This window comes from Tenebrio molitor, chromosome 2 (assembly GCF_963966145.1).
Source record: "Tenebrio molitor chromosome 2, icTenMoli1.1, whole genome shotgun sequence".
NCBI lineage: Eukaryota > Metazoa > Arthropoda > Insecta > Coleoptera > Tenebrionidae > Tenebrio > Tenebrio molitor.
The window spans coordinates 8,482,286-8,501,936 of NC_091047.1; the positions used below are offsets into that span (position 1 = coordinate 8,482,286).

General features: G+C 35.7%; 1 protein-coding gene and 1 long non-coding RNA gene across 7 annotated transcripts in view; one reads left to right on the plus strand and one right to left on the minus strand.

The window, feature by feature from the left end:
• Window positions 1-125: 125 nt before the first annotated feature.
• Window positions 126-19,651, plus strand: part of gem (gemini) — a 28,977-nt gene continuing 9,451 nt past the window's right edge. The window contains exons 1-7 of one of the 3 annotated variants that reach the window (XM_069040276.1): window positions 126-268; window positions 7,205-8,357; window positions 12,250-12,361; window positions 12,417-12,879; window positions 12,938-13,150; window positions 17,451-17,714; window positions 17,994-18,052. In XM_069040276.1, coding sequence (XP_068896377.1) covers window positions 8,081-8,357; window positions 12,250-12,361; window positions 12,417-12,879; window positions 12,938-13,150; window positions 17,451-17,714; window positions 17,994-18,052 — 1,388 coding nt within the window. In that variant the 5' untranslated portion in view covers window positions 126-268; window positions 7,205-8,080. Of the gene's footprint in view, window positions 269-3,050; window positions 3,197-7,204; window positions 8,358-10,221; window positions 10,241-12,249; window positions 12,362-12,416; window positions 12,880-12,937; window positions 13,151-17,450; window positions 17,715-17,993; window positions 18,053-19,651 lie in introns of those variants that run through there. The other 2 variants (XM_069040277.1, XM_069040278.1) reach the window with 2 other exon arrangements.
• On the minus strand, window positions 172-18,855 carry LOC138125046 (uncharacterized). Of its 4 annotated transcripts, none has more exons than XR_011157329.1 (3): window positions 17,740-18,855; window positions 1,279-1,417; window positions 172-1,225 (listed from the first exon to the last, which is right to left on the minus strand). It is a non-coding gene; the product is annotated as an uncharacterized lncRNA (long non-coding RNA). The 4 variants fall into 4 exon arrangements; XR_011157330.1 differs by lacking the exon at window positions 17,740-18,855 and having other exon boundaries at window positions 172-1,021; window positions 1,081-1,225; window positions 1,279-2,889; XR_011157328.1 differs by lacking the exon at window positions 17,740-18,855 and having other exon boundaries at window positions 172-825; window positions 877-1,225; window positions 1,279-2,889.

Genomic DNA, 19,651 nt, shown 5'->3' on the forward strand with positions numbered 1-19,651 from the left:
CGCGCTCAGAAATCGACTTTGCGAAATGCCACGAGATGGCTCTGGACTCAATAATATTACTCAATCGGTTCGAACAGTAAACTTCAATTCTCTGTTATCACCTGAAATAACAGGTTGAGTGTCATCTTGATTTTTCCTTTTATATCTAATGTTGATTAAACCAAGAATTCATTTCGTACCGAATGTTTTCCAAAAGTTGTCTGATGTGAAATAAAGTAAAATTGGTGTTCCACACTTACCTGTCAGTTGTTCGCTTGTTCGTTCCAAGGTAAGGCAGCCCCCTTTTGATCAATTTTTGTTTATTGAAGGAAAACTATTGATTTTTAATGAAGTAAGTTTTGGTAACGTGTTATTAATTTTAAAGCGGTCAAATTATTAGTAGCGACAGTCGTGCCGATGGATGCGAATGGCAAAATGTGCAAGAAAAGCGAGTCCGTTCCCGATTGTTATTAAATAATGGATTCTAAAAGTATCGTGAGGCTCTGAATATGTTGCTTGACATTATTTAACGAAGGTTAACTGATTTTGATCATTTCGAGGACAAAATAATTATAAAACGCGTCTCGAGAACGTCCAAGTGATGCTCACATTGCGAATCCTGGTTGAAATTAATTAACGCGAAAATTGTGAAGTAAGGTATGTAACAAAACGAATATTAATCCACTTCATAAACAAACAATTAACATAACTGGTTGAGTACACGATATCGCATATTTCGTTTTTTACACATGTTCTGGTACTGACAGGTTCTCGATGGTTTTTGTTGTTGAAGAGGTACAAAAAGTTACCAGTTACCAGTCGGTGCAGAGATACTCAGCCTAAGAGCTAATAAAAACCTGTTTCAGGATTTATGTAATCAGGATATTTCGTTCTTACAATGTGTTTTCACGGTCTTGATTCCGATCACCGCCCCCAGCACTCAAAAGAATACTCATTTCACAACGGAAATAGTTATAAACTCAGAAAATTTTGTTAAGTCAAGCGTAAAATGTAAGTTATGGTCGTGCCGCACACCTAAAATCTATTCATTTCACTTGATAATAGGATCTTTATTCCATTTAAAATGACAAAATTTCGTACAAATTTTGATTTAATGGTGAATTCCGAATTATTTGCAGAGGAGCGCTAATAGTTGACGTAAAAAATTTCACAATTTTTTTAAGCGAGCTAAGCATCTCATTTGGACAGTTGCCATCTCAAAGATCTCAGTTTTTCTCTTTATATCCTGCAGTAAAATTCCCAAATTCTCGTGTCTAATAATTTAGACTTGTTTCTTACCTCCAATATTTCAGAAGAAAATAAGTCTTGCGAAAGTGGATCATAACGGCTGAAAATAATTTTTGGGATTACGAGCAGCGTTTTTTTAAATCCAAACTCATTTAACCTTGGCCATCGACTATGACGAACCGCTCCAATTCTAAACAAAAATAGAAAATTCAAATTTAGCCGAGAACGTAGTAGCTATTGTATGTATAAAGATAGCGAGGAAAGACGGCGATATCGAGTCATTTGAGTCATCTCGAAAGGTTACACGTGCCTTCTACAGTTTCATCGGTATTATTGCTAAGCTGTAACATTTGTCTTGTAAATTGAGCCGGACAAACAAATCCATTTAATTGCCCCGATGCCGCCGTCGTTATTTCCCGGACCTGAATCTTTAAGGACATAATTTTAATTGGGCGTTGTTGATTCGTATGATTATCGCGTGTCGCAAATAAATATCGAGAACGCGTAATGTGAGCAAACAGAGTAATGTGAACTTGTAGCAGGTGTCGAGGTCGTGCCGAACGGAAAACACTGAAGAAGGAAAACGACGGCGACGGGGCTTCAGGTACACACGCACGCACCGTCGCTGTGTTAATTGTTTACAACCAACAATAACATGTCACTGAGTTGGCAAAGCGTGAATGAATCGGTGTGACGTCTTGTCCAAAATGAACGAAGCGAAAAGACTAAAATTAGAAACGACAACAAGACCAACGTTAACCCCGATTCTGGCAGACGATTTAAATAAAGATCCGCCGCTGGTCGACGTTTACGTGGGGACGATCAAAGATCCCAGAAACACGTCGAAGGTGGTGGTGCGGCTGAATTCAGTTGTGCCAATTCCCGATTTGATGCACTTGAAGAGGGTCCGCGGAAGGCAGATTTTGCTTTTCCCGAAAGGCGATATCGAGAGGGTCGATGCGCTTTCGGCCCTCAAAGGAAAAGGATTCGATGCAGATTTGTTGGAAGAGGTGGTTGAAGTAGTTGCAGTTGCACTAGTGCCACCGAAAGTGCGCAAACAATACGATGTTGTCCACAAGCTCTGGCCTTGCAATTTTCACACCAACTCCTACTTGGAGAGATTGAGCACCAATAGGCTTTTTTCGACGAGCGAGTTGGAGCAACACGGCAAATTTATGAAGATAGCAATCGATATCTGTAAAATAGCCGGTGTGAAATGCAGTGCAGTGGTGGTAGATCCAGCGATCAATTCGGTGGTGGGATTCGGGTTCGATCAGAGCGGAGATTATCCAACTAAACACTCGGTGATGGTTGCTGTAGACGAGGTGGCAAGGAGTCAGAAAGGTGCAGTCTGGGAGCCGCACAAAGACCACAGCAAGATCGAGACTTTTATCAGAAAGAAGTACGTCAGTTTGGAGTTTGGTTTTAGTACTTCAAACGAAGGTCCCTACTTGTGCACCGGTTATTCGGTCTACTGTACGTACGAACCGTGCATCACTTGTGCCATGGCTTTGGTACACAGCAGGGCCAAGAGAGTGTTCTACGGTGTGAAAAGCGACAAGGGTGCGTTAGGGAGTCTCTGTAAGATTCACGTCGTGGATAACCTCAACCATCACTACGAGGCCTTCGCCGGACTGTTGGAAGATGAGTGTCGTGCGTTGTAATGGCTCGCTATCGTGTAAAATAATCGCACCTTTTACGTAAGCTGATAATAGGTTGACGTATGTGTTGAATTTTGTCAACAAGAGCGGAGTGGATACACTACCCTTAATAAGTGTACGAGCCGTTCGATTAAAATGGCTGATTCCTTGACCTCTATAGTATAGATAGTCGTTAAACTTTTGTTATATGAGATAACGCCTGCTTTGATTAGCGATATTGACAGAAACGTTTTATTTCAATAGTTGTGTTATGAATGTGCGGCACTTATTGACGTCGCTATAAATACTGTGTTATTATGGACGTTTCGGTGAGTTTTATTTCAATTTTAATGAACTGATTGATAAACATCGCCATGACAAATATCACCACCGCATTTGCCAAAATTTCCTTCGAAATCGAACTGCGTTGCAACTCTCAAATGGCAGAACTTTTACACGGCACATACTGCCATTAAACGAAATAAGCGATTGTGTGACGACTTTGCAAGCGAATAGGTGTTAAATTATTTTAAATTATGTTATTAGTGTTACGTAAGAGGACGTTTTACCAGAATGACCGTTATTGTTCGTGTTTAACTTGTTCTTGGGCTTTTAGTATTCAAGAGTGTGTAGATATTTTTCTACAATAAAATTGTCGCTTTACATGTATCCCCGTTGCTTAATTTTTATTATGAAACACTTTATTTTTATTAAATGACATTGCAGAATCTGTTTAGAGTTGTAGCTTAAGATGGTATTATGAGAAATGCAGCACGCTTTTATTTAGCAACAGGATCTTAGGAGTAACTGATAAAATTGTCTCCAGTTCAAAGTTTAGATTTTTAAGTCGATAGAAATATACATACTAGAATAAAAATAGGAAAGTAGAATGGCGTCGTTGCTACAGTAGCAATTATGCAATTTGGCTAGTAGTAAAACATAAAGAAGTGTTTATTTAATGCGTGTTGTTGACATGTGTATTGTGAAGTTGCAGTCGAATAAAGTCCAGTTACAAATATTGTATTTGCTTATTGTGTTGGTAAAAGTCGTTGAGAAAAATAGTTTCAGTTGAATTATTTCATTTTAGTTTATTAATGGGGCTTCTTTCTTACGGTCACGTTAAAAATGTCAAGTGACATTACATTTGTTCGACACTGAAATTGAATAAGAGCTTCATTGGCATTGGCACGATCAATATGAACGGAAAATGTAATTTATAATGTTAAGAAGAGGAAGCACTAAAGCTTAATAATAAAAATCAATAAAATCCATTTCTCTTGTCTACCTAAATCAACTGTCTAATTAGAAATCATTGTGGAAAGTGGGTGTTGACAGTATTTCGAGGATCAGAAAGCATAATGATGTTTTTCATCATCTTGAAAATCCATAGATCACAATATCACGTTTAAGGTAGCGAAAAAAATTCAAAGTCAAGGTTAACAGACCTTATCTTTCTGAAGTAAGATGTAACATCATTTTGTGAATTAGCAGCTGCTAAAGCGTTCATAAAAATGTGTCATTATTGCTTTATTTGCAGTTTACTACATTTCTCGTAAAAACTACAAAACTAATTCTATATTAAATGTGAAACAGGTTTAATACAATTTACAACAAAAGTCTAATAGCTAGTTACAAATTGTTTTCATTGTATGAGGTATGTATTTGTATATATTTTTAATACCCACTTTACGAGGCCTTAATTGCTGCGATCTTTTTTTCACTCTTCATATTCTGACAAAAATAACACTACCTAATACCTAATCAAAAGAAAGTTAACACATAACTACATACTTAAGTTGGCAGCCAATGTTTTTTGTTCATTGTTTAGAAAGTGAAAGTATAAATTACGGCTGTACGGCTTAACTGAAGTTAACCAGTTAAAGCGGTTAACTTGATTAATTATCTGATGATTAAACCGCTCAAAAAATTAACCAGTCAATCTATTTGCCTAGTTAATTGGCTTAACCGGTTAAACGTTATAACCTGGTTAATTAGCTGATGGTTAGTTAAGCCCGTTATGGTCTAATAGTGAACTTAGTTAATTAAGTATTGGTCAATAAGAATAATTGTACATAAATGTACATACATATTATTTTCTGTTCAATTCATAATCAATTAATTAAATTAAGCAACCAAATAGGTTTCTTTGGTCGTTTTAGTTCCTTTTCTGATTTGGCTTTTTAACCGGTTTAACCATCAGCTAATTAACTAAGTTAACTGGTTAAACCACTTAAACCGTGCTGTAGCCCTAGTTTAAATCAAAGGGAAAACTGTAGTTTTACATAAGCCACTTTTGAAATGTAATTTTTCTAACTCGGAGACCACATTTACGTACATTGTTGTTTATGGTTTACATTAGTTGATGTGTGATTATGAGCTTTTTTGTTTATTTAATAAATTATTGAATACTAATGTTAGCTTGTTTTGGAAGGTTGTACCTGAAAATATTGTGTTTACCCACACGTACACAATAACTGATAATTGTAATGAAATATGATATTGGTTCTAATTTAAAAAAAGAATCGTTTCAATCGATCCGTTCTGCTTCCAACATTTATTTGCATGCGTCATTGACTTTCACAGATGATAATCTTTATTACAACTTTAGAAATTCAAAAATCGGACGAATCCTTACATAATCTTTTATAATTTAAGGCTTTGGTACCATTACAGGGAAAACGTACATTGGGGTTATAAAAAGATCCGTTTAATCTGTTGTCGACTTTTAAAACCGACATTTTGTGGCTATTACAATTGATACTCGAGATAATAATTGATAAAACTTGAAAAATAATTGCACTGGAATGATCATCTTAAGGTGTATATTTTTATTGGGCATAATTTTTTGAATTACTAAATTATAATTCTAACAGATCAAAACTCAACCAAACTGACAATGAACAAAGTAGGTACGTACATATATTCTTTTTGTTCTACAATAAGTACATGGATTAGTTTAGAAATACACGACTAACGTTGATGAAAACATTTTTAACTCCTCGCGAATCCAATTTTAGCAATTAAGCAGATACACATGTTCGCCTGTTTTTACTTAAGCCTGTACCGGGTATATTTCCACGTTATAGACGAGAATATAAATATAGAAAGAATATAAATGTACGTGGCGACAAAAATGTAACAAAGTGCATTTGCATGATGTCCCCAATTGCTTTAAATAGTTTTGTTTATTTACAAATTGCTTTATTTTATTAACAAAATGCTGTTGCTCCATTTGAAATTATCCGATTATGGAGTGACATCAAGTGAATCATATTCGACGTACCAAGAAGAAATTGAGCTGTTCACTTGTCAATTCGCAATGGAACTTTTCTTGATCTTGATCCATTAATTTTAATGAAATGAACAAATTCCGCCAACTGTAGCCATCATCTGACGCAGATGTTTGTCATGCGTATTTTTTTATTAATTTATGTCTTTTTAATATAAAATTATTGCGTAATAACTACATAATCGTAGAAATGTATTTTTTTACATGTGAATTGGCGTTTTTTAATTTGTAATGAGGATGTGCGTGCGTGCCTCGACTTTATCATATTTTTACCATCCGATGTCCTAGATTTTCACGAAAACAAAGGTGAATTTCGAACGTTACTTGTTCCTTTCCAAAATGACCATCCAAATTTTGTGCGAACACTAGACACCACCGGCCAGACTACAAAACTCGTAAAATATTTGGCAACGAAATTTATTTCGGAGTAAATTTAGAAAAACGTCACACATTACTATTTCTGAATGGAATTGTACCTACGTACGTCTTGCGTGGCGATGACGTCCTAATTTAACGTGGTTAAAACTTAAAAAAAAGCGAAAAGGCGTCATTGTAAATTTCAATTTCGCATAGTTTGCACTCTTTAGAAGTAAAAAGTTTGTACATATTTGAAAGTTGGGAAAAATAGGGAAAAAATGTTTTCATTTTTGTCGTACAAAATGAATCTATTTTTTTCTGAGTACAAAGTTTATTTCTGAAAATAAAAAAAAACTGAAATTGAAGAGAACGCGAGAGACAGACGGTGTTGTTGTGTCAGTCACATTTTTCTTTGTGCGTATTGGAAATATTGTATTTTGAGTTGGTAGATAAATATAAAAATATGTAAATATGTATTTGTTATGACTACATAAACTAATGTCAGGAATCGAAACGTGATTGTAAATTTGTACATAACATGAAAATGGAAAGCTTCTGTTTATCGGTGTACTTCCAGAACGTAGCTTTAAGTGTATTTGTGTGGCTTTGTTTTACTTTTATAGACTTGGTAAATTGATATTGTATCATTGTTGAATTGAATAAATATTGAATCGTTTTTTGTTTGTTGCAGAATCTGAATGCATTCAAGGTTTTATCGTAACCCTTCGATTGTTTTGTTGAAACCATCGTCAGCAGATCCGTTCAAGTTACCGAGAAGATTCGGTTTTTGGATACCGAAAAGGGAGAAGAAACGGGGTTTAATTTAAGTAATAATCGGAAATACTCGTCGTTAAAGGACAAACAAAAGAGACGCGCGAGGAGAGAGTTCGAGGGTACGCCACACAACCAACTCGATTAAGCCGGAGCCGAGAAGCAACAATTAATAAGAAAAAAATACTTTGCTATTTGCTGTGTAAATTGAGCCCAATTTAAGTAATTCAACAATTGATGGAACACAAGCCGTTGTTTAAACAAGGTCCCCGTCAGTTCTGAAACGACAGTCTTGTAAGGCGCTACCGCTGGATCGGGAACCTCTGTGAAAATTTCCACCAATAGTAAAGTGCGATTTGACTCGCTGGTGCATGAGAACCGGATGAATAACATCTTGAATGACGAACGATTACCGAGAGTGATAGCATTCGCCAAAACGGCTAAATACCAAAAACTAACCTGAGGAGTTGGTTGTGTGTTCGGTGGAGTGCGCCCTTGAGCAGAAGGGGTTGACTGTTAAATTAATCGTGTAATAAATGGATATTGAATCGTACCACTTGCAAAATAAAATGTTAACGATCGACAACAGCTTACTTCAAAATCACCGTCAGAGAGAAACCACCGGGATCAAGAAATTGTACAATTCGTTCTTTGTTATGTTCTAAAAAATCGTGAAAAATCGCTAATCCAGGACTAATTTCGTTAGAAAAGTAGGTAGATTTCCAGATTTTTGTATTTAACAAAAAAATAGTAGTAAACAGTTCGGGGGCTTTCGGGTCGCGAGAGTTGCTGTATTATGGATTACCAGTTGTACGATAATTCGAATATTTTGCTGAACAGCGACGGTAGCATGGATAATAACGACGAGTATTTCGATTGGAACCCTCTCAAAATCAACGAGGATCACGCTGAAAACGGTCAAGTTTCCAACGTGAGACAGACACGCAAACGGAAATTGCCCTCCATCGAGGCGAGCCCTTCGAAAATCAAACAGGCCCCCAGTTACAAAGCTGTCCAGGATCCACTCGCGATCGACGAGAAACACAACCAAAAAAAGGCCCCTGCGCAAAATGGTAGGTGTAATGCATCTGGCGAATGTCTGGTCTTTTAATTAATAATCGGCAATTAACAGGACTCGTCTTGCCTTTTCATTAACGTTTTAACTTGACTTTGACAATTAAAGAATGAAAAAGTTTTCTAGGAACACGAAACGTCGACTGAAATTTTTACGATATCCTTTTAAAAAAAATTCACCCATTTTAGTTTGAGATCGTTAGCGTATGGCGTAATTTTTATTCCTATGCCGCAGTGATTTATGGGAAATTTATATATTAAAAAGAGACAATATTTGGCTTGTATCCAAAGTTCAAATTGAAGTAGAGTGGACCATAAAACAGCAACATTTACTTTTCTTGCTTTTATTTGAGTTGTTGATTATAAATAACAAAATTATTGTGTTCCTGTCAGCAAGAATAGCCAGAAGTTGTTTTGTATTTTTATCTTCGCTCTACTTTCGTAGTTATAATTTGCCGTCCATAAAATCAAAATTGGTTAGTAGATGAAATTTTTACAGTTATTGAAGCAGTATTGTACAAAAAGTACCACCAAGTATTATTACAAAAAGTAATCTTCTGTAATCACTGATTTTTTATGAATAGGTTTTTAACGAAAGATGAAATTTTTCTGTTCTTTTAATTTCAAAATGAAAAAAGAGAACTTTGTAATTTCAAATTTCTTCCTATGTTGGTCCTTCGTTTCGGAGATAATTTGTATTATCACAGTGATATTTTTTGAAATACTGGTTCAGAGTGTGATAATTAGAAATTTGTTTAAGTGTCAAAATATTTACATAAGTTCTGAAATATTTCGAGGATAACTCGGACAGTTATCATTTTTGGACTTTTCTCAATGAACTGCATAAGGTTGGTAATTTGGAAATTGATTTCTTAATCACCAGAAATGCCATGTGATCGGAAAAAATCAAGTACAGCGATGTTGGTATGCTGTATTTGACAACCGTCGACTTTCTCTATTATAGGTTAGAAGACCTAAGTAACGGGTGTTCAAATGAAAAGTTCATCAAGTTGGCTATGACTTTTTGATGAAGGAAGATAGAGCGAAAAAGGAATGATGTCTTCTTTGACAGATGTCACTTTTGTTTCTGCGACTTTCGTCAAATTAAGAGGTTCTGTATTCAATGTTACCAAACATGTAGCCAGAGACATGCCCTGTTGCCCTGCTCTAATTATAACCCTTTTTGATAACCTGGCACTCACATTACATTAAAACAAATTTATTCAAACCTTAACCTGGTCGTAACCTATAAAAAAAAATTGCTTTTGTCACTGATCTTGTACGACGTACCTACTTCATGTTGTGAAAAATTCAAAGGCTACTTGATGAACTTTTCAACTGAACACTCGATATGATTCTTGACAACAGCAATATGTACCGAGCGATCATTTAAAAAATAAATCGAGTTGGCTTTGGAGCCTATGCTATAGCATGGGTTGCCATAGGTAACACGCCGACTCGATTTATTTTTTAATTGATCGCACCGTATTTAAATTAGTGCTGCCAACTGAACCGTGACTGTCATGGCTTACTCGATTTACTTTTTAAATCGGACGGGACGGTATAACGTTTCCAAAAACATCATTATAATCTGTACTGTCAATAGATATTAGTAAAAAAGATTGTTATCATTTATTTTATCGTTACGATATTTACACAATTTTAAACAATAGATGAAGTGTACCAGATTATTACATATTTTTATAGAAGAAACTGACATCGATTTAATCATCTGATGTTAGGTCATGTAATCAGTTGTACGTCTTCGCTTGCTATTGAAATATTTCTAGACCATAAAGATAAGATTTAACGAATGTGACTGAGGTAGACACGATGTTGGTTTCGTCGAGTTTCTTTTTCTTTTTTTATTAGGAAATAAAAGGTACAGTGAAAGCTTTTATTACGAATAGACTCATTCAGCGATGCTTATTATGTGACTGACACTCTGGTCAAGTGTACATTAAACAAATATTTAAAACAAATTAATCTTGTCATCTCTTCTCCGAAAAACCCAACAAACATCAATGTCGTAGATAATGTTTTCAAAATTCTCAGAAATATTGAATAATACATTGAGCTAAGTTGTTGAAAAAAACGTATCCAATAAATGAACCAAAAATTTGTTTCTCGATTAAAAATTACATGGTTAGCTTCATTTACAACTTTAATCAGTATTTCTTGGAATTTTCAAAATACTATGCATCGAGTTAGTTTAAAAATTATTCTAAATCATTAATTTCAAGTTTATAGCACTCAATGCAGAGTGAACGCTTATTTTCCTGAGTTACTTTAGAAAAACAAGAGTATTTTCACTGTGTAAATTATAATGAGGGTTATTAGGTTATTTATTTGTCCATTTGAAAACAGCACGGGGGCGGGAGTGGTATAAATATTGAGTACGTAAAACAAATCATGTACAGTTATTTATCGTAGAATAGTGTCAAAGCTTTCCATTTTTCCCACCCCAAAGAATGGCAGTTCATTATGAAAAGTTTTCATAAACACACAATCTTCGGAATGTTTTGAAAACAACTTGTTTGTGCACTGTTAAATTAATACAGCTTTAAGGCAGGTTCTGTGCTCCGAGGAATATCGTGGTAAAATGAGTAGGTGTATTTGTTTGCTGTAAAATAACGCATTTAATGTCGTCGGCTTCTTATTTTTGTTTTGCAGTGCTTGCATATCCTGTACTATTTGTCGATATAAAAAATAAAAAGTGAACACTGACGCTTCCTGTTGTGGTCGTCTTTATAGATCGAGACGCAACCAGAAGAAGTTAACTGTTTTAACAGTTTAATGATATGCGGTTTAAATGACTGTCAGGTAGTAATTTTTGCCAGCCGGTTTTCTGTAATTGGAAATGTTTAAGGCGAGTATTAAAATATTAATTCAATTCCGAGACTTAATGCCCTGTTTACGCTTCTTCTACAAACAAAAGTTATCGCTCCTTATCAGAGGGAACATGTGTTTATCTGAAATGTTTTTAATAATTGCCTTAAACTAGCCTCCGATTTTAAATCCGACTAGCTCTGGTATTCTAATATCGATAATTTATTAAAGTCACATTACAAATAAGTAAGTAAAACAAGCATTCAAGATTGTTGCCAACTTCAAAATATCTGGAACGGCTGAAATCCACGCATTCGCACGAGTCGTGATTCTTGCATGCTTCACTCAGTAGGTACTTTATCAAAGATAACTCTAGATATAATTTAAACGTTGTAGTAAGTTGTAACCGCAGAGGTGGACGATGCATTGATCGAATTGCCGAACTTGAATCTTAAAAGTCTTAAAATTTCCATTGAACCGGACAAGGTCGATCCCATTGATTAACTGTTTAACTATTTAATTGTGTGCTTTACCTCTTTTACCTGTACAAACAAGCAGCACGTATGATAGGTACATTAAATATTCAAACGACACGCTGAAATTGCCCGACAAGTGGAAAAATTGTTTAGTGACGTCAATTATTATTGTTAAGTCGACCTTTTCAATTATTAGGCAAGCTGCAGACATTTGTGTCGTCCAATTATGATCCATTCCAACACTCCGGATATGTTCCGTGCCGTAACCGGTGCGATTTAGAGCGTTTTTTGATAAAGATAGGAAAATAACAATAAAACCCGCAAATACCTACAATTCAATAACAATTATCAGATTTCGCTTCCATCGTTAAAAATTGAAGGTCAGTTTTGATAGGTGTATTAAACTCGACAGAGCGCACCTAGCGGACGCTGAATATCTAACGTACATAACAACAGCGCGGCGATAAGTTAAACTAAGAAAATATTTGCTTTCAGTTTAGCTTCTTTACTGTTTTACACATGTCTATTGTTCCCCTCGAAATTCGGAAATTCATCAGCTTCCAATTGAATTTATGAATCCTTCCAGGTGCTGTCAGGATGCCTACGTGGCAAGTCGAAGATATTACAGAACTGAATGGCGACATCGATAGTTCGCTCAGCCTCAGTTCGGACCTGGCAGGTAATTCGTACAACGTCAGGTAATGATAGCGAAGCCATCTGTCGGACGTTGGTGTAGAGTGTATGTTTTTGCAGTGATGCCATCCTTTCTATTTCTGGCTTGACCGTGTTCAAACAGGAAGCGCCGTCACCGACCAACAACGATGTCACCACTTTGCAGATCGTCAGGCAGAATCGACAAAGCCCCACCTCCACCCAACAGGTGGTCCACAATGGGACCATCGACGAAACCAGCAACCAGAACATGATCAATAACACCATCAATCAACTGTTGAACCAGTCGGCTTACACCAATTTACAGAACGCGATCGATGCGAATCTCGTTTCGTCCCCCAATTCTCAGGATAATTATAACGTCACTTCGACCAATTATAATTTTGCCGAAGACTGCCGGTTTCAATATGTTTTGGCCGCCGCAACAAGCATCGCCACTAAAGTTAACGAAGATACTTTGACATATCTCAATCAAGGGCAGAGTTACGAAATTAAGTTGAAGAAGTTGGGAGATTTGTCAATGTATAGGGGAAAGTCGTTGAAGGTGCCGCGCCGCTTAGATTCGCTGTTGATTGGTTTTGTATCGATTTTATGTGTTGCAGTCCGTTATCCGTATGTGTTTCCATGAAAGGAGATTGCAATACATGGAAAAAGAACAAATGGCGACCTGGCAACGCGCTCGTCCCGGAGATAGAATTTTGGAAGTTGATGTGCCTCTTTCTTATGGTGCTTTCGATATAGTTCAACCAGCAAATGCCTTGAATATTATCCATTTTAATTGGGACCCTACCAAGGAAGTGGGGGTGTACATCAAAGTAAGTTGAGGAGTATGGGCCAAAAAAAGTCAGATTATCCGAACAGCTAGTACGTTTCGTTACATCAGAGTTAACGATCGTAGAAGTAGCGTGACGGCTCACCCACAAAATCAGCAAAAAAAAATGCAATCACATAATACCAGCAAGGCTGATTTTTTTGGTGATTGACTCAATAATGTGTTATTTACAATTACATACAGTCACGGGCCAGACGTTTTTGTTCGTTCGTTCAGAGATATCAGACGGGTTTCAACTTCCTTAATAGTAAAGAGGAAGTTCCTTAACATTGACACAGAACATAATACACAACAAAGTCAAAATGCGGAGGCAAGACGCCGGTAATTATGTTGATAAGCACTGCACTATTACTTGATAGTAATATCCGTAATAGTGTATGTACTCCGGCAAAATTGCCGTGCCGCCGGGTGGAGGTGGGATAGTTTTAAGATTAAAATTGTTTTTTTTAATAATCTTTAAATTAGAACACCCATATTAATTAAATAGATACGATTTTCAGACGAAAATTACAAGTGAGACATTAACAAAAAAATCCAAATCCGTACTTATATCCACAGTGACAACTTAATAAAAAGTTATTTCCGTGGAAACTTCTTAAAATAATGAAACATCCATTCAGGTTTATAACGATCAATTTTGAACCCGTCTGTTACTTTTCCGGATGCATGTAAATGCATGGAAGTTGTAAATAGCGTATTGCCGAGTCACCACGAAAAATCAACCTTACCATTATAATGTGATTGTGATTTTTTTTGCCGACTTCAGTGATGGGCCACGTTGTGTTACGTTCTAACCCTGAGTTCACTAGCTGAAAGACCAGATGGAGACCATTACAAATACAATTTGTGCCGCATTGGACAAATAAGTACACACAAAAAAATAGCGAAATTGACACATCCGGAAGATAAATGATGACAAAATAAAAATATTACAATAAAATTACTAATTTTTATAACTAGTCAGTACTATTATTTAAGGGCTCTACACACCTAGCATTTTGTTTGCAGTACTTGTATGCGCATTCATGTTTCCAATACATATGATGATTACATACTACAGGATTTGATAAAACACATGTGTACTACTAACATTCTATTCATGCATGCTGTCAAGTGTGTGGCTAATATATGTTCTTGTATACATTATTTTGTATGGAAAGACAACTAGATTTTTTATTATTAAAATCTCGACCGCACACCCAAAGTTAAGCCACACCGCAAAAATATCAAACACGTTTGATAGACTTATACTTGTATGAACATCCATCACGGCCGACAAAAATTGGTCACTCACTGTGATTTTACTAAATTTTGTTTGAGCAAACCGTGTGCTGTCATACAAATTTTCATTCGTGTGTGGACAAGACTTGTATCTCATACGAATTTACGAAAACAAGTTTGACAAACATGCCAGAAAGTGTGTGTTTCTGATAAACTTGTATCACATACTTGCATGCGCAAGCAAATCCTGCAAACAAAACGCTAGGTGTATAGGGCCCTTAAGTGATGAGTTTTATGCAGTTACGAAAAATAGTCTATTCAGTTTGTTTTCTAGTTTAGAAGTACCCCAACTCACTACCTACAATGTAATGTGTGATTCTTGAGGTATTCCCATATTAAACACAGACAGAATATGTTACAACTAAAAATTACGTCAATGGCTTTATGATTACAGAGAAAATTACGGAATTTAGTTTCCAAATCTAATTTTGTGAATGAGATCCGAGTGTCGTTACATCAGAAAAGTGCATAAAAGAAAGTACAAAAAGTGGTGCATGGCAATTATATTATTATTTTACATTACAGTTTTTGACAGTTACAAATAATTTTGACAGATCTTCACAATATGACCATCGGTTAAACAAGTTGTTGTGCATTACACTGTTTTGCTACCGTGAGATCATTTAAATTTATAATTAAAAGAGGCTATGACTTTAAAATTATATTGGCAACACCGTTGACACCTTGATTTGAATTGTCAAAGTGATGCTTCAAAACGGCGAGTTAACAGTTGTATCCAAGCTGGGTGTTCGATACAACTGTTAACTCGCAGTTTCATATTTTGTATTGAATTTTGAAGCGTCACTTTGACAAACCAAATCAAGATGTTAATAGTGTTGCCAATCTCATTTTAAAGTCATAGCCTATTTAATTATAAATTAAAATGATCTCAGGGTATTTTATTGTAGTTGGCCATGATTTATAAATACGACTGTCAAAATGATCTGTCAGTCCCAAGGCAAAATCACATAATTTCATACTATAGCTATTCAGAAAACTCCCGTGCCATTTGCTGTCATTTGCAACTTTAAATGTAATTTTTTGTTTATTTCATAAGTTCAAACCACCCAATATTTTAAATTTTAAAAATCAAAATATCTTTCCATCGAAAATGTTTTCGGTTCTAAATACCGGGTAGAGAAAAGGAAAGGAAGTGCTTTATTAATGGGAACAATCCTCCTTTAATTATTATGTGAGGATCTGTCGAAAACACTTTTAAAATTGTAGTATTTTAAGGTTATATTTTGAAATTATTTATATTGGGAGACTACTCAAGGCACTTGTTTGTAGACATTAGACATAATCTAAAATTTTCGTACATACCTTGTTTCCACCACTTTAGTAACACCACATAAAATAACAACTTCGTACACAACACTTTTTCGCCTTCAACAACACATCCGCTTTCTACTGTTGCCTCTAATAAACTAAAGTTTTGTGTAACCTTAAAAAAAAGCCATTACAAAAAACGGAAATTCACGTAAAACCAACATCTTATTTTAAAAAACAATGCACAGACATAATAAGCCGGATCGAGTGGGAGTATGACTTGGCAACAGTGGCTGAGTGGCGCCCCCAACGATAGCCGAAATCGGGAATTATAAAGCAAAAAACAAGAACTCAGGTGCGCATACATGAAGTGCAGGAAGTAAAACTTTAGTAAATCATTTGTTAACTGCCTGTTGTCAATTTTGACATTTACCTACATTTTCACTCGAGATGACAGAATCTTGGTAACGACAAAATGATGTTTTTAGAGCTCGGCCTCTTCATCAAGGATGTATGACTCAAGCTAAGCTGTATATTTTTCAGAAGTTTTTTTCCTTAGCCGCCATAGTAACGGGTGTTTTTTTTAAATTTGGCGTTGCAGAGTCGATTGTGAACGCACGCACCACCGGATTACAACTCTGATCAGCCGTGTAAATCTAACCTCACTTTTTTAATGTTTTTAATTTGCAGTTTGAAAAATCAGTCTTTTTTAAGACAAATGGTTCATCAGCTGTTTAAATCACTTTTTGCGTTGTTTGTGTTTTTAATCTGCATTTGAAAAATTAGTGTTTCTAAGACGAGTGGTTTATTCACAATCGACTTTTCGATGCCAAATTTAAAAAGGTGTTTTCGTTATTTTATTCATAATTTTTTACGAAGAAAGTTATCAATTTTGTTTACCAAGTTAATTTGAACAGTTTGTTGTAAAGTTAATGTAGAAACATTCGATTCACAAAATAGACGGAAGTTCCAAATTAGAGTTAAAATTTCAATTTTTTAGCTCAAATCTGTTGTATAAGACATCCTCTAAACTAGAAAACCACTTGCAACGACTCTAACATTAAAGCATAAAACTACCAATATCTTATCTTCTAAATACCTATGTATACTACATATTATTATAAATTACTAAAACATATCTCTGAGGAAGCGGTTACACGTAGTAATGTATTGAAAATTGATATTTTATTCTCAGAAACACGCTATATGCTTATCATTAAAAATAATGATTGAAACTACCAGTGTATGTACTTACATGTGTTTTTATCGCAATTTGTGTCTATATCTATCATGATAATAATCGTAAACAATAACAGCACATTGAAAATATTGTGCAATATACATTAATTACTTATAAAAATAAAAAAAGATTTAATGAAGTGTCTTCTACGAACAAAATCACATTTGACTACTGAAGGTAGAACAATCGAAAAATATTTATTATCAAAACGTAACAGTTTGTCGTTTATTAAGCATTGTTTTAAAATAGTTGCCTCGTCATTTTCGATCTCTTTGTTCTTTATATTAATTCCTCGCGGGTGAATTTAATAAGGAAATATATTCCACCAAAAAAAAAACCTGATCAAAAACTTATCACCATTTTTTCCCTTGAAACAAAACAGTTGGATATCGCAAGTCAAGAAAGTACACTGTTGGTTCTTCCAAGAGTTGTTCGTCAGATTCCACTCTATTTTGAATAGTCTGCATAAATCGTGTTTTTCCAATTTTTGCAGGTCAACTGCATAAGTACAGAGTTTACTCCGAAAAAGCACGGAGGCGAAAAAGGTGTCCCGTTCCGAATCCAGGTGGAAACGTACCAAAACGGCGACAACATCGACCCATCTGTACGCCTTCATGCAGCAGCTTGTCAAATCAAAGTCTTCAAACTGAAAGGCGCCGATCGCAAACACAAACAGGACAGAGAAAAAATCATGAAACGTCCATTATCCGAACAAGAGAAATACCAACCCAGCTACGAGTGCACCGTACTGAACGACGTAAGTAAAAAATCAAAGCTCTTACCCAAGTGTCGCCACGTTCACCCGCACTCGAGAACTGTTCCCCTGAAAGTTATTGGATGGATTTTCAATGAAAAAGTTTGCTTTTCTTCATTGTTTGAACCAGATCCGACCGCTTCGAAAGCACACAACTTGATTACATCGTCATCCGATATTATTGGGGATTTTTTCACGAATTTCTCTCCTAACAAACGTTCCCGGCAAATAAACGAGAGATTTTACAGGAGGTACATATTCTGAAATAAACATTTTTTACAGATTCCTAATGAAGCCGTGTTGAACTCGCCGCCCATCGCCCCCATAGGTCCCGCTGAAAGGTAAATATAAACAATGTATACTAATGTTGTGCAGAATTTAAATTATAAAATGCACTGACAAGTTTCGTGTCCCTCATCACATATCGAACGATCAAAAGATCTCGTAAATAACGCAGATATTTTCTTATGCAAGCACAACATCTTGTGAATGTGATTGCATAGTTGATTACCTACCGGCACCACAACGAAAGCTTTTTGTGGGAGATAATTGTAGTTAAAAAAAACAAACATCAACGGTTGAATGCATAACGGAAATAAATTAACTACGCATTGGTTCGGTCACGTGTGGAATAATTTCCATTGACGTTTTAAAGCTGATAAAGAAACAAAAACAATTTAATGGCCAGGTAGCTCGGTTCTAACTGGATCGAACTCTCTTGATACGTAAATGAACCAGTTTAAATTCAACAATATTCTAGAAGCGCCACTCTATGAATGGCTTTCGATTTGGTGTTGCACAATAGCGTGTGACGTCTCCTAGGTCAAGCAAATTTAAACCGGAACATTAATACAAAATGCAATTCAAATAAACCCCGTTCCACGTCCAAGGTAAACCAATCAAGATTTTTTTTCTCGGTATTTAAAAGTTGACAGCAGCTGGGTTGCACTGTTGCTTCTGCCATAACGCAGTGCCACAAAAAAATGTTTTATTTGTCTGTCATGTGCCATCACTGATAAAGCCGTAACCCTTTGTAAAATTCCATAGAAAACACCAGTATTTATAGCAGATATTTACATAAGTATGTACTGTTTTATCGTGACAAGCAATTGGTTAATACTATTATTAAACATCAAAAAACACATACCGGTTCGTACCGGCTTGCATTGTGCCATCAGATTTAAATGCAAGGAAATGTTATCAGCGCAAGGGCAAGCGTTACACCACGTCTGTGTTATCTTTGGTCGAAAGAGTTGGTGGAGAATCTCACCGCACAAATTGGCGGTTCGTCTTTGTTTGGATAAATCGATGTCCGAATTGATGCGACGCCGATGGTTTAATTTATCGGCTGGAAATGCAGCAGAAATAACCAGTTTTTAAGAGGCGAGCTTTAGCTGTCGAAGTCTGGTTTCTGCACGATTAATTGATGAAAAATCGAACAGTCGCGACTGGGTTTAATTCGACTATTGACGCAAGATTGGCAGATTGTTATCAACTGCAACGAGGAATTTTATTTTTCTATTGTTTACCTTTGTTGTTTGTTTGTAATAGTTTTAATTCGCCTTTTTGTCGGTCGTAAATAAGACAATGTTGTCGACGACTGCGTCCCAAGATAATTTATTGCTTTTGGCCAATTTTCAAATTCAAAATAGAACTAAACCGAGCGATTTGCAATGGGGGCTTTCAATTCGACGTAAAAATGACGAACGTCGTCGGGTGTGAAATATTTATCATTTTCGAAAGAATGAAAAGAGTCGTGTTGACAACGACATATCATTTTAGAAGAGTAATTGATGATGTAAAACCATGTCACTATCAATTTAAATTTCCACACTTCTTTAATTGAGTGGTTGATGCGAATGAAGTTCACGAACTGTCTTCGACTTGCTATCTCGAATTCTTCCGCAAGGTCTTGTATTCGTGTACAGTACAAAAAGTTG